The sequence below is a fragment of the Arvicanthis niloticus genome, chromosome 5, assembly GCF_011762505.2.
Source record: "Arvicanthis niloticus isolate mArvNil1 chromosome 5, mArvNil1.pat.X, whole genome shotgun sequence".
NCBI lineage: Eukaryota > Metazoa > Chordata > Mammalia > Rodentia > Muridae > Arvicanthis > Arvicanthis niloticus.
Genome location: NC_047662.1, coordinates 41,944,645 through 41,957,192, shown reverse-complemented (window position 1 = coordinate 41,957,192; position 12,548 = coordinate 41,944,645). Strand labels below are relative to the sequence as shown.

At 34.8% G+C, this 12,548-nt stretch overlaps 1 protein-coding gene and 1 pseudogene across 6 annotated transcripts in view; one reads left to right on the top strand and one right to left on the bottom strand.

Moving 5' to 3' along the window:
- Tut4 (terminal uridylyl transferase 4) overlaps window positions 1–12,548 on the top strand; it is a 107,418-nt gene that overhangs the window by 73,422 nt on the left and 21,448 nt on the right. For all 6 annotated transcript variants that reach the window (XM_076934501.1, XM_034502744.2, XM_076934500.1 and 3 more), the window contains exons 21-24: window positions 8,960–9,037; window positions 9,199–9,376; window positions 9,611–9,658; window positions 9,743–9,825. In XM_076934501.1, coding sequence (XP_076790616.1) covers window positions 8,960–9,037; window positions 9,199–9,376; window positions 9,611–9,658; window positions 9,743–9,825 — 387 coding nt within the window. The remainder of the gene's footprint in view (window positions 1–8,959; window positions 9,038–9,198; window positions 9,377–9,610; window positions 9,659–9,742; window positions 9,826–12,548) is intronic.
- LOC117709654 (U6 spliceosomal RNA) lies at window positions 4,922–5,016 on the bottom strand (annotated as a pseudogene).

Genomic DNA, 12,548 nt, shown 5'->3' with positions numbered 1-12,548 from the left:
AAATCAAACAATTAAAAAAAACTGGCTAGGGGAAGTTGTTATGTTTGTCAAGTTTTTGCCTAGCATGCATGAGACCCTGGATTTGATTCCCAGCCCCAAAGGAGGCCTAGAGGTGCCTATTATCTTAGCTTTTGGAGATGGAAGCAGAGGATCAGGAAGAGATCAAGGTTATTTTCAACTACATACTAAGTTTGAGGACAAAGTGGGACCCTGACAAAAAGACCCAGTTGCAGGTTTTTATGTGGATATCTTTTTATTTTTTCATCCATCTTTCTTTCTTTCTTTCTTTCTTTCTTTCTTTCTTTCTTTCTTTCTTTCTTTCTTTCTTTCTTGTTTTTGTTTTTGTTTTTGTTTTTGTTTTCAAGACAGAGTTTCTCTGTATAGTCCTGGCTGTCCTGGAACTCACTGTGTAGACCAGGTTGGCCTTGAACTCAGAAAGTTACCTGCTTCTGCCTCCCAAGTGCTGGGATTAAAGGCATGAGCTACCACTGCCCGGCTGTGTTTTTCAAGTCTTCCAAGCAAATATCATTAAGCAGGATTAGTGATGCATTTTACTGTATATTTAGTTTTTTTAAGGTAAAATTGCTGAACTCTTACAAAGTGGCTTGTAGCATTTTGTATTCCCACCAGAAGAGAGGGACAGTTCCTCTTGTTCCACATCCTTACCAGAATTTGGTGTTATCTGTGTTCTTCATTTTGGCCATTCTATTATATGTCTAGTAGTATTGCATTGTTTCAGTCAGCATTTCCCCATCATACATGTTGGAGAGTATCTTTCCATATGTTTATGTGTCATTTTCAGGTCTTTAGTATGGTGTATGTTAAAGTCTGACCAATATATTTTTAATATTTATAAGTTGTGTGTGTGTACATGAATGTAAACCATGTGGGTACTTGGAACAAAACTTTGGTCCTCTGTGAGAGCAGTTCATGATTTTAATCACTTAACCATCTCTGTAGCCCTGGTCTATGGCAAAAATTTTAAAATGGCATGTTTCACAAGGGGACAGCATAAGGAAGAGACTAGATTTAGGGAGTTGGGCAAACATGAGGATCAAACAATGATTGGACAGAAAAATACAAATTAGCTTTGAGAAGAAGCAGAGAAAGACTTCATGCCTATGCAGAGGTACCATTCACAGTGCCTCTGCTTAGATTAGCTTAACTCTGCCAAAGAGAGAAGCCTGCAGATTTTGTTTTTCTTGCCAAGTTTTAAAAAAAAAAAAAGTCATCACCTCCTCATTTATGAAGGGTTTTTTTTGTTTTGTTTTTGTCATTGTGGTTTTTTGCTTTGTTTTTTAATTTTATAAAGGTTTTCTTTGTAGCCCTTGGCTGGCTTAGTACTTGATACATACACCCGACTGGTCTTGAATTTTTGGTGATCCTTTTACTTTTGCTTCCTGAGTGCTAGGATTTTATAGTTTTGTACTATCATGCCTAGCTATTTTTATATTTTGGGGAGAGAAAAGGAGAGGGAGGGAGGGAGGGAGGGAAACAGAGAGAGAGAAACAGAGAGTGAAACAGAGAGAGGCTTTCCTCGAACTAAATTTACTTGATTCTTCTTCAACTTGGAAGTAGTAGTGTGCCACAGCCACTACTGTGCCTGGTTTTACTTTCATTTTCATGAATGGGTATTGAGTTTTACTAAATGCTTTTGTGAATCTATTGATAATATTAGTCTGATTTCTTTTCTTTTTATTAATGTGATTGATGAGTTTGATTTTTATATGTTGGACCAATCTTGACTACTTGGGATATATCTCCCTTGGACTTGATGGTTTTGTTTTGTTTTGTTTTGTTTTGTTTTGTTTTTTCGAGATAGGGTTTCTCTGTGTAGTCCTGGCTGTCCTGGAACTCACTCTGTAGACCAGGCTGGCCTCGAACTCAGAAATCCGCCTGCCTCTGCCTCCCAAGTGCTGGGATTAAAGGCATGCGCCCAGCGATGTATAATTATTTTGAAACATTGTTTCATTGTTTTAAAAATGTTACTAGCTATTGATTTAATTTTTTTTTTTTTTTTTTTTTTTTTTACTTATACAGGCTTTTTTTGTTGCTGTTCATTTTGGCAGAATGTACCTTTTAAGAAATGGTTTTAGCTTGGTGTATGTCTCATGCTTGTCACTAAAGCACTTTGGGAGGCTGAGGCAGGATCTGCCTGCCTTTGCTTCCCAAATTCTGGGATTAAAGGCATACAACCACTAAGCTTGGATTGGCTTTCATTTCTTAGTGCCCAGAAGTAACCTTTCTTTATTTCTTACCAACAGAAACATAGTCTAGACTCCAGGTTATAGACATTGTGTCTGAGACAATTAAGGCACATACTAGGAGCAAAGAATATGGTCTTGGGTTGTCTTATGGCCTTCATTGTATCTATAACCTCATGACAAAGTTGAGCAAATCTCTCTATCAGGAGAAAACCCATATCATATCCTGATGGTAACATTTTAAAAGTTGGATGATTTTTGTAGAATTGTGTTTGTTTTTTTAAGGACAGGGTTGCCCTATATAATTCTGGAACTCATTATGTAGATCAGGTTGGCCTTAAATGCACAGAGATCTGCCTTCCTCTATCTCTTGAGTGCTGGGATTAAAAGGATGTACCATCATGCCTAGCTTTCACTACAGAATATTTAAAGTTTACTATAAATTATATTAGGCCTGCCAAAGCCAATTTTATCACTTTCTGTGTTTTATACTTTTCTTTTTTGATGGTATATGATTGACATGAGTGGGCCACAGATTTTGTTTTCAGAGTATTTTCTGTGGTCTCTCATGGATTAGTAATCATTGAGGCAGCATTGGTTAATAGATAAGGGTGTGTTATTTGGACTCAGAATTTAGTCAAACCCATAATTATGATAGTATGGGCTTTAACAAGCTGCCTAACCTTCACTATTCTGAATTTTTTTATCAGTAAAGCTGTAATACCATAGGCAGATGTGGCAAGGGAGAATGATTTCAAGTTTAAGCTACATAGCAAAATTATGTCTTAACAGACAAAACCAAATAATGTATGAATAGTATTTTTTTTCAGTGTTTATGTAGATCAGAGACAGTGAAGTGGTTCATGGGGTGGGTTCATGTCTGTAATTAGCAGGAGGCACACAAGTTCCAGACTGGGACATAGCAAGCAGTTCCAAACTAACCTAGCTACATAGTAGCACCTGCCTTCAAAATTTAAAAAACAAAGCAAGCTGGGCTTATATTCACCTTTAATCCTAGTCCTCAAAAAGGCAGAGGCAGGGGACCTCTGGGAGTTCCAGGCCAGCCTGGTCTACATGGGGAGCCCAGGCCAATCAAGGGTACATAGTGAGACCCTGTCTTTTTTTTTTTTTTTTTTTTTAATTTTATTTTATATTTTATTTACATTTAAGATGCCATCCCCTTTCCCCATTTCCCCTCCCTAGAAAATCCCTGTCCCATGACCCCCCCTTTCCTTTTTGCTTTTATACAATTTTTTAAAAATGTTAATCAAAGGATTTATAAGTTTGGTAATGCTAAATCAGAAGCGTAACCCAATACCCAACCTAGATATAAAAACTATCTTTGATTGGTGGAGACATGTGAACATCTGCCTCCATGCCCCCTCTCTCTTTCTCTCTCTCATCACCTAGCTTCTCCTCTCCTTCATCTTCTCTTCTTACTCCATCTCTTCCTCTCAGTACTCCTTCCCACTTAGCTCCTCCTACATATCACTCTTCCTGTTAAAGTAAAACCTTTCTCTCAAAATACAATTAGAGCATACTTATTCCTAATTGTACCAGTGAGGTACAAGATAGTCCCAATACCCAGTCCATCATTTTGTTGACTAACCAGAACCTCTGTCATCTCTTCTAACTAAAACACTTACTTTTGATCCTGGCTTTTTTTTTGGCTTTAGAATGAATGTCAGCTGAAAACCATCTACTCAGATCTTTTCTCTCAAAGGAAATAACCAGGATTGGCTATGAGACTATAGGTCTTCAACCCCGTCAGAAATCCAGAATAACTGAGTTAACTGAAGTTATGGGAAGCACTAAATATAGCTTCTAAAACTTAGCCAATTTATAGAGACCGCTGAACACCTGAAAAGCCCCTATACTACCGAACGTTGGAGCATCATCAAATCTTCAGCCTTCTGGCCCAGAGTCATCTGACAGACCTTAGTGATGCAGGATTATTAAGGGCTGATTACTCTGTCTAGGCAGATATAATCACTCAACTGTTCTGCATGTGTGTCCTTTTCTGGACAGTAATTTGTCTGTAGATGGAAAGAGGCAATTCTTGCTTAGTGGCTGTCACCACACAACTGGAGTAACTCCAAGGATGCTCAATTTCTTCTTAGAATCCACAACAGGAAGCTGTCAGGAGCAGACAGGTCTCTAATCAGAATGGACATTAATATATAAATATTTGTAGCGTCAATTCTATGGACTTCCGATGTTTTGAAAACCAACTATCCATGTAAGGTAACTTGGACTGTTGTCCGTTCACTCCTCTCAGCTATTTCTAAATAAAATATGGGAAACCTCCTAACAATAAACTCAAAGCCATGAATTTGCTATAGTCCCTTAACTCATAGGTTAACCGTCCCAAATCAGTTTAAAAAGTTAAAGAAGGACTGTTTATTAGCAACCTAATAAACAAAACCCAGAAACTGAATGCCTTTTAAAAAATAGATATTAAAATAGGTGTTCATAGTGATGATTGTTTTAAATATTCTTTTACCATATTTTTGTGATTGTTATTACCAAAATTATTGTTACTGTTCAAATATAATAGGATTCATTTATCAACTGAAAGTTTCCCATGATCGGTTTTTAAAATATTTTGTTTTATTTTTTTAAGATCATACTATAATTACATTATTTTCCCCTTTCCCTTTCTCCTTCCAAACTCTCTTCTATACCTTCTTTGCTCCCTTTGAGATTCATGGCCTCTTAAAAATATAGAATGCTTCATGAATTTGTGCAGAGGCCATGCTAATCTTCCCTGTGTCAATTCAGTTTGAGTATATATGCTGTTGAAAGAGAACACCCCATTATTTTTTTTAACAGACTGTAGTTGTTAAAATGACAGACAATCAATGTATATAGTATAATGAGTCCTAGTTGTGTCAAGACTGATACATACGTTTTTGCTTCTAGACCTTTTTGGTTGTCATGTGGGTTTGTGTTTTCTGATATTATTTAAATATTGGCTACAGATAAATTTTTTATTGGTAATGATTTGTTTAGTAACATTAATTATCTCTAGCTTCATTTGCAACTAAATCTAACTTTAAGTAGCTAGTTATTCAGGTTTAGTTAAGGTTTTATTTTGTGGGCCTTTTTATGCTAAGCAAGTACTATACCAATGAGCTATATTCTCAAGTTCCCTTATAATGTTAGGTATTTTATAAATTTATAATTTTTATGTTATGTTACAGATTATATTTTATGACAACCTTGCTAAATTGCTCAGACTGGCCTGTCATTATTCTGCCGCTATCTCCTGAGTAGTTGGGGTTTCAGGTATAACAGCACACTATGTTCTGGCTTTTGCAGTGTTATTTTGTTTTTGTAGTACTGGGGATTGAACCTTTAGGCTAGGGCTTTCCCACCAAAATGAGTTCCTAACCTGTGGAGGGTTTTTTGTTGTTGATCAATAATATATTCAGGTCAAAAGGAACTTTCTTAAGCAGAGTTTTTTTTTTCTGTTCCAGCAAATCGTAAGTCCAAGAACATTCTTTACATAAAAATTAACAGTAAAAGAGATTTAGGAGTGTTGTTCTTAGTTGATTACATGAAAATTTATGCTTTCTTAAACTATATCAACTGGAAAATTAAATTTAATCAAAGAACCTTGAGGACATTATACCAAATGAGGTAAGCCAGTTAATAAAGAGACCATAGTATTTGATTCCAATTAGGTACTTAGAATAATCAAATTTATAGATACACAAAGTAGAATGGTGGATGGTAGTTGCCACCAGCTGGGAAAGGAATGCATGGAAAATAACAATTTAACACACACAGGGTTGTACTTTTACAAGAAAAAGAAAAAAAACCTAAATGGCATGTGATGGTATAGCTCAGTATTTAATATCAATGAACCAAATATTTAAGATAGTAAATTTTGCTTTAACACAACTAAAAAAAGGTATAATTTTGGTATACAAGTAGATCATAACTATAATAATAAAATAACATGGGAATTTTCAAGTGTCTTATACAAATATGATTTTGGGTTTTTGGGGGGTTTGGGTTGGTTTTTGTTTGTTTGTTTGTTTTTGTGTTTTTGTTTTTTTTAATACTAGGAATTGAAATTGGGTCTCCTATATGTTAAGGAAGCAGCACCAATCACGGTACTATATGCCTATCTCCCAACATCTAAATCTTACATAATAAAAATTTTACTTTAGCCTCTTAAAACTTTCACTTTTTTGAGAGCATAAACCCTGGCCTTAAATGTGTTAGGCAAATACTCTACCACTTGTTTACAGCTCTAGTTCTATAATCACTGTCTTATCTGCATCCTGTTACACCATCACTGGGATTAAAGGAACATACTATCATGCCCAGCTTTTTATGTGGGTTCTATGAGGCCAGTGCTTCACCAACTGAGCCATCTTTCCAAGTCTTTGCTGGTTTTATTTTAGAAAAAAAACCCAGAATGTATACTGAACATTTCAGGTGACTGTATTTGTTTAAGTTATATATAAGTATTCCCAAGATACTTAGTTTAATTCTTGCAAATTTGATCTTTAACATAAAGAATATATTCAGTCAACAATTTTTTTTATGGTAAGCTTTGGTTTATTGAGGTTTTGTGCTTCACATTTATGCTTTAGCTCTCTTAAACACAAGAAATTTAAATCTGAGAATGAAATTTGAGATGCTAGACATACAGGAGTGTAAACCACTTGCCCTTTGATAAGGGCTCCATGGATTAACTTATCAGGTTATTTGAAACAGCCTTGGGTTTTATTTTATGTATGTTTTGAAAGGTAAAGACAGGGAAAGAAAAGCTGTCTTATGTTTAAAACACTTCTGTACCTGGGCTGGAGGCAGGGGTGGTAGCACATGCCTTTAATTCTAGCACCAAAAAGCAGAGGCAGGTAGTTCAAGTTCAGCCTGGTCTACATAGTGAGTTCTAGGTCATTGAGAGTTACATAGGCAGATCTTGTCTTTAAAAAAACACAATATATATGAAAACAAATAAAAACTAATAAATATTAAAATTAATAAGATACCTCTTTTTTATTTGCTTCACATTTGAGTTTTCAAGAAGGCTGCATTTTAGGGAACCCAACAAGATGTCTCAGCAGGTAAAGACCCTTGTCCCTAAACCTGAGGACTTGAGTTCTATCTCTGGGAATCAAAGAGGTGGAAGAAGAGAACTGACTCGTAGGAGCAAGCTGTCTTCTGACCACATGTATGATATGTGTCATGGCACATGCTCTTGAGTGGTATGCACATATATTCATAATAAGTAAATTAATTATGTTTTTAAAGTAAATTTTTAGGGGGTGAAGATATGGCTCAGTGCTTAAGAGCTTTTTCAGAGGACCTGGGTTCAATTTCCAGCAACTACTTGACACCTAACAACCATCTCTAACTTGAGTTAAGGAAGATTAGATACCCTTTGGGTCTCCACAGATACTGGGCGCACATGTGGTGAACAGGCACACGTAAGCAACACACACACACACAAACACATACACACACAAATGAATAAATCTCCTTTAAAAAAATACATTTGGGGACTCTAGAGATGGATTAAGGAGTTAAGAGAGTGCTTACTGCTCTTGCAGAGAACCCAAATTCAATTCCCAGCATCATTCTGCATTCACTTGTACACACACATATCCAGTAAATATAAAATAAGTACATTTTTTAAAAGTTAGTTTATAAAATACTTGTATATTTAATGTAAACTTTTATTTTTACTGGGTTAACTTCATGGAGGCTTTTGGGGATAATTATCTTGACCAGAATCTATGTATAAGCCTGAGACTAAAATTTAGTTTTGCTGACTCTAAAGCAATACTGTATACTTTCTACTTTGTTGGGTCGTTTTATTAATCCTTTTAGAAAAGCAAGTCACAAGGGCTGGATGTATAGCTCAGTTGGTAGCATGCTTGTCTAGCTTGCATAGGGTTTGATTCCTTATATTGTAAACTAGCCATTGTGTTATATGTCTATAATCTCAGTACTTAGAAGCTAGAGGCAAGATCAGAAATTCAATATTATCCTTGGCTGCATAACATTTGAGGCCAGCCTGGGCTTCTTAATGAGACCCTGTCTCATAAAAAGGAAAGCAAATTATAAAATTACTTATGGAAGTCAACTGTTCTAAAACAATTGCTTTATATTGTATTTTTTTCCTCATAAAATAGTATTTCTTAGTTAGACATAGTGACACATGTCTGTTATCCAATGTTCTGGAGTCTGAGGCAGGAGAATTTGAAGTTTGAGGCCAAAATGTGCAACTTAATGAGAAGGATTCATAATTTATAAAGCTGTCAGGGAAATCTACCTAATTTTCTATTAAACTTATCTGATATTTAAGCACTTTTTAGCCTTATATTAGTAAGTGAATAAAGGTACTGGGGAACAGTAATACCAGTTTTCTTTGGGTATAGAATCAATATTATCTTTTGTATACCTACACTTACAATCCTTTCATGAAACTTGGTTTATTTTTTCTTTTGTTTTGTTTTTTTAACTTTTACTTAATTGTGGGCTGCAGATATCCATACATATGCATACAAATACATTTTGATAGGCCAAATAATATTAAATGTGAATGGAGACTCTCAGCTTGGCTTAGGTATATTTCATTAATCATTTACTTGGCATCAAGCTATAACATTGTAATGTTTTTCCTTAGGAAGTAATTCTAATCTTTTTTGTAGATAAAGTCTTAAATGATCCAAAGTCTTGTAGGTCTTCAGGTTAGATAACTTTGAAATCTAATAATAATATTTTTTATGCAGATCTTTGATGGAAAGCAGATTCCACAGAGAATGGTTGATGGATGGAATGCCTTTTTCTTTGATAAAACAGAAGAACTGGTAATTTTTATGTGATTACTATATTATAGAAAGTTCATTTTGCATACTTTAATAATTTTACCTGTTTTTATTTTCTATATTTTAAATATGTATCCTCTCTTCTTTTTCCTTACCCCCCTCTTCCCATATTTCTCTTTTTCTTCCCATTTTGTTAACTGAAGAAAAAGCGATTACCTTCACTTGGAAAGAACACAGAATCACTAGGAGAGCTTTGGTTAGGACTGCTACGCTTCTATACTGAAGAGTTTGATTTCAAGGAGTATGTAATCAGTATTCGGCAGAAAAAGCTGTTGACTACTTTTGAAAAGCAGTGGACTTCTAAATGCATTGCAATTGAAGGTGACTGTTTACGTTATTAATTCAAGAACACAAAAATTTAGCAAGGAAAGCTGATCTAAAAGAGTCAAACCCACCCCCCCCCCTTTTTTTTTTTTTAATCACTTAATACTTTTAAAAGGATAATTCACTGACTTGGATAGTTTGAGAGTATATAGCATTAGACTCCTGTTCCAGCACAGTCCACTTTATGGTATAATACTTATAAACATTAACTTACAAATATTTCTTTTCTAGATCCTTTTGACTTGAATCATAACCTTGGTGCTGGTGTTTCTAGAAAAAGTAAGTTTTAAATGTAGAGAATATGTGCATTCAAATTTCTGGTAAGTAGTGTCTAAATCTTTTATTATCTTCTTTCTTCAACAGTGACCAATTTTATTATGAAGGCGTTTATCAATGGAAGGAAACTTTTTGGTACCCCCTTTTATCCACTCATTGGCAGAGAAGCTGTAAGTTTACATTATTTGAAAGTTTTATTTTCTTTTTCTTCTAGAACTTCATTATCATTGCAGTTTTCACAGGTGGCAGAGTGAAAGGGAGCAAAACCTTTGATGCAGATTTTCCCATTCTGAAATTCACAGAAAGGAGAAATCTGAAGTATTAACTTATATCATGGCTCCTGCCTCAAGTCTGCTGCAGCTACAGTATACTGGATTAAACAGCAGAGACTGAGACTTCCTCCTCTGACTACAGTTGCTGTCTTCATGCATTGCTGTTTGGTCTCACGCAGCTTTTGCTTGCTTTTTCTATTTCTTAGGAGACCAGAGGAAGTTTCTGTTTTAGAGGAAGAGACTTTGAACAGAAAAAAATCTTGAGAATACCCATTTATTTGTCTTTACATATGAATGTCCTTAGAAATTTGGTCAGTCCAGTCTTAGGACTCTTTATTTTTGATGGTCGGGTAAGAAAAGCAGGATGCTTTTCCTCTTGGATACTAGTTCTCATGTATGTTTGTTTGTTAGCCCCTTAGTAGTTAGTTACATGGGCAATAATTAAATAGGAAATATCAAAAAACAAAAGTTTTGAAACACAAAATGATGTAGGAAAACATAGTAGTTTCATTAATCCATTAATTGACATAGCAATACACATTTAGTGACATCTTACCTGGAAATTACAGTAATTTTGACTCTGCATGTTCAGTAGGAACTTGACAATGGAAGGGCACAGTACAAAATGCTATATAAGAGACCTCAGTTAACTTAAATGTACTAATTTCATCGTATGAATAAAAGTTTTACTAATCTTCTATAATTCGATACATTGTAACTAGTCCCTAGTTATATGTAGATATAAAAATCTTTAGTTTTGTTTTTTATTTAGCATGACAACTAAATGTTATTCTGATGCTTAGAAAGAAGAGTCTATGAGCTTGCTAATTATTTTTAAAATCTTTATTTTCTTCTAATTTTTAGTATATGGCTTTTCATAACTTATTGTCATTTATTTTCTTTTGGGTCTTTGTTATGTAAGTATTATAACTTACAGGAACTATTCATTTTCATGCTTACACTTAATATCTTTTTCACTACTAAATATGTTGTATACTTGTAAGAATGTCCAGAAAGATAAATATCCTGGATTCGGTTGGTGGCTCACAGTTATAATTGCACAGCCCGTGGGAGGTGGAGACGGGGATCAAGGTCAGCTGGTGTATATGAGGCCAGCATAGGCTTTATCATGAGACCTTGTCTCAAAAAGCCAACACACACACACACACACACACACACAGTGTATTTTTTATTCTTACCTTTCTTATTCCTACTTTATTTTTTTACCATTTGTTTCGCTAATATATAGTAATATACTTTCTCCTTATCTATCAGCTGTCTTATGTCTCCATTTTATTTTCCCATTTGACCTTGTCTACTTTCTGTTTTATACATTTCTGTATTATATACTACCTGCTATCCTTTTGTATCCATATATGTTCAACCTTATAGTAACTCCAGGAATCATTTGTCTGTCTGTTTGAATAACACTAATGGGAAAAGAGTCATAAACCTTGACAGTTTCTAATGTTTAGTATAAACTATAAATTAATACTTGCCACCCTCAACTGGACTTTCAGTACAATTTGATAATCTTATATCTTTAGTTATTTGTAATCTCTCATTCTATAAAATTTATTTTAAAGGGTTGGAGAGATGACTCAATGGTTAGTAGCTCCTGTAGACAAACTGAGTTGTTCCCAGCACCCACATCACTCATAACTGTCTGTAACTACATTTCTAAGGTTCTGGCCTCCATGGGCACCAGGCAACTTACATATGGTGTAAACACATACATGCACATACTCACATAAAGAAATAAAGTTTTTTTTTGTAAGTATTTGCAGTTTTGTTTTAATCAAATTTCACTAAGTTCTATATTTTGTCCCACTTTTTTTCCCATTAATTTATTTATTCACTTTACATCCCAATTGAAGCCTCCCTCCCTTCTCTCCTACCATTTCCACTCTCCCCTTCTCCTCTATAGGAAGAAGGGGAGGGAGCCCCCACTCCACCTTGCCTCTTTCTTACCAACCCACCCTGGCATATCAAGCCTCATCAGGACTAAGTCCATCCTCCTCACCCACTGAGGCGAGACAAGGCCTTCCAGCTAGGGGAAAGGGATCCAAAGGCAGGCAACAGGGTCCAAGTCAGAGACAGCTCCCACTCAAATTGTTGGTGACCACTTTATTTTACTTGCCTTTTTTTTTTTTTTTTCTTGTTATAGATGGATTACAGATGAATATTTGTCATGGATGTTGATAGAAAACACTATCTTTTTAACCTCAAGTAAATTACTCTCTCTCTCTACATACACACTCATAAAATTACATTCTTCTTAATCAATAAATTATATATTTTGACTTTCTTAAACATATAAATTTTTGCAAATATTTTTGTTTTCATTATGTAAATTCTTGTATTACATTTCATATTTGCCCATCACCTAAAAGTGTTAAAGTATTTGTATTCTGAATTTTTCAAATCACTAATGGTGAGGTAGAGAAACATGAATTGAAGATCATTCAGGAATAGAATGGCCACTGCTTTGATGATTAATTAGAAATGATAGCTAAAGAACAGATTCTGGATGATACCTATTTCTGCCTTAAGCAACTGGACAAATGAGAAAGAATGGTTTTTGCTGTTTTTGTTTGTTTATTTGATGTTTTTATTGTTGT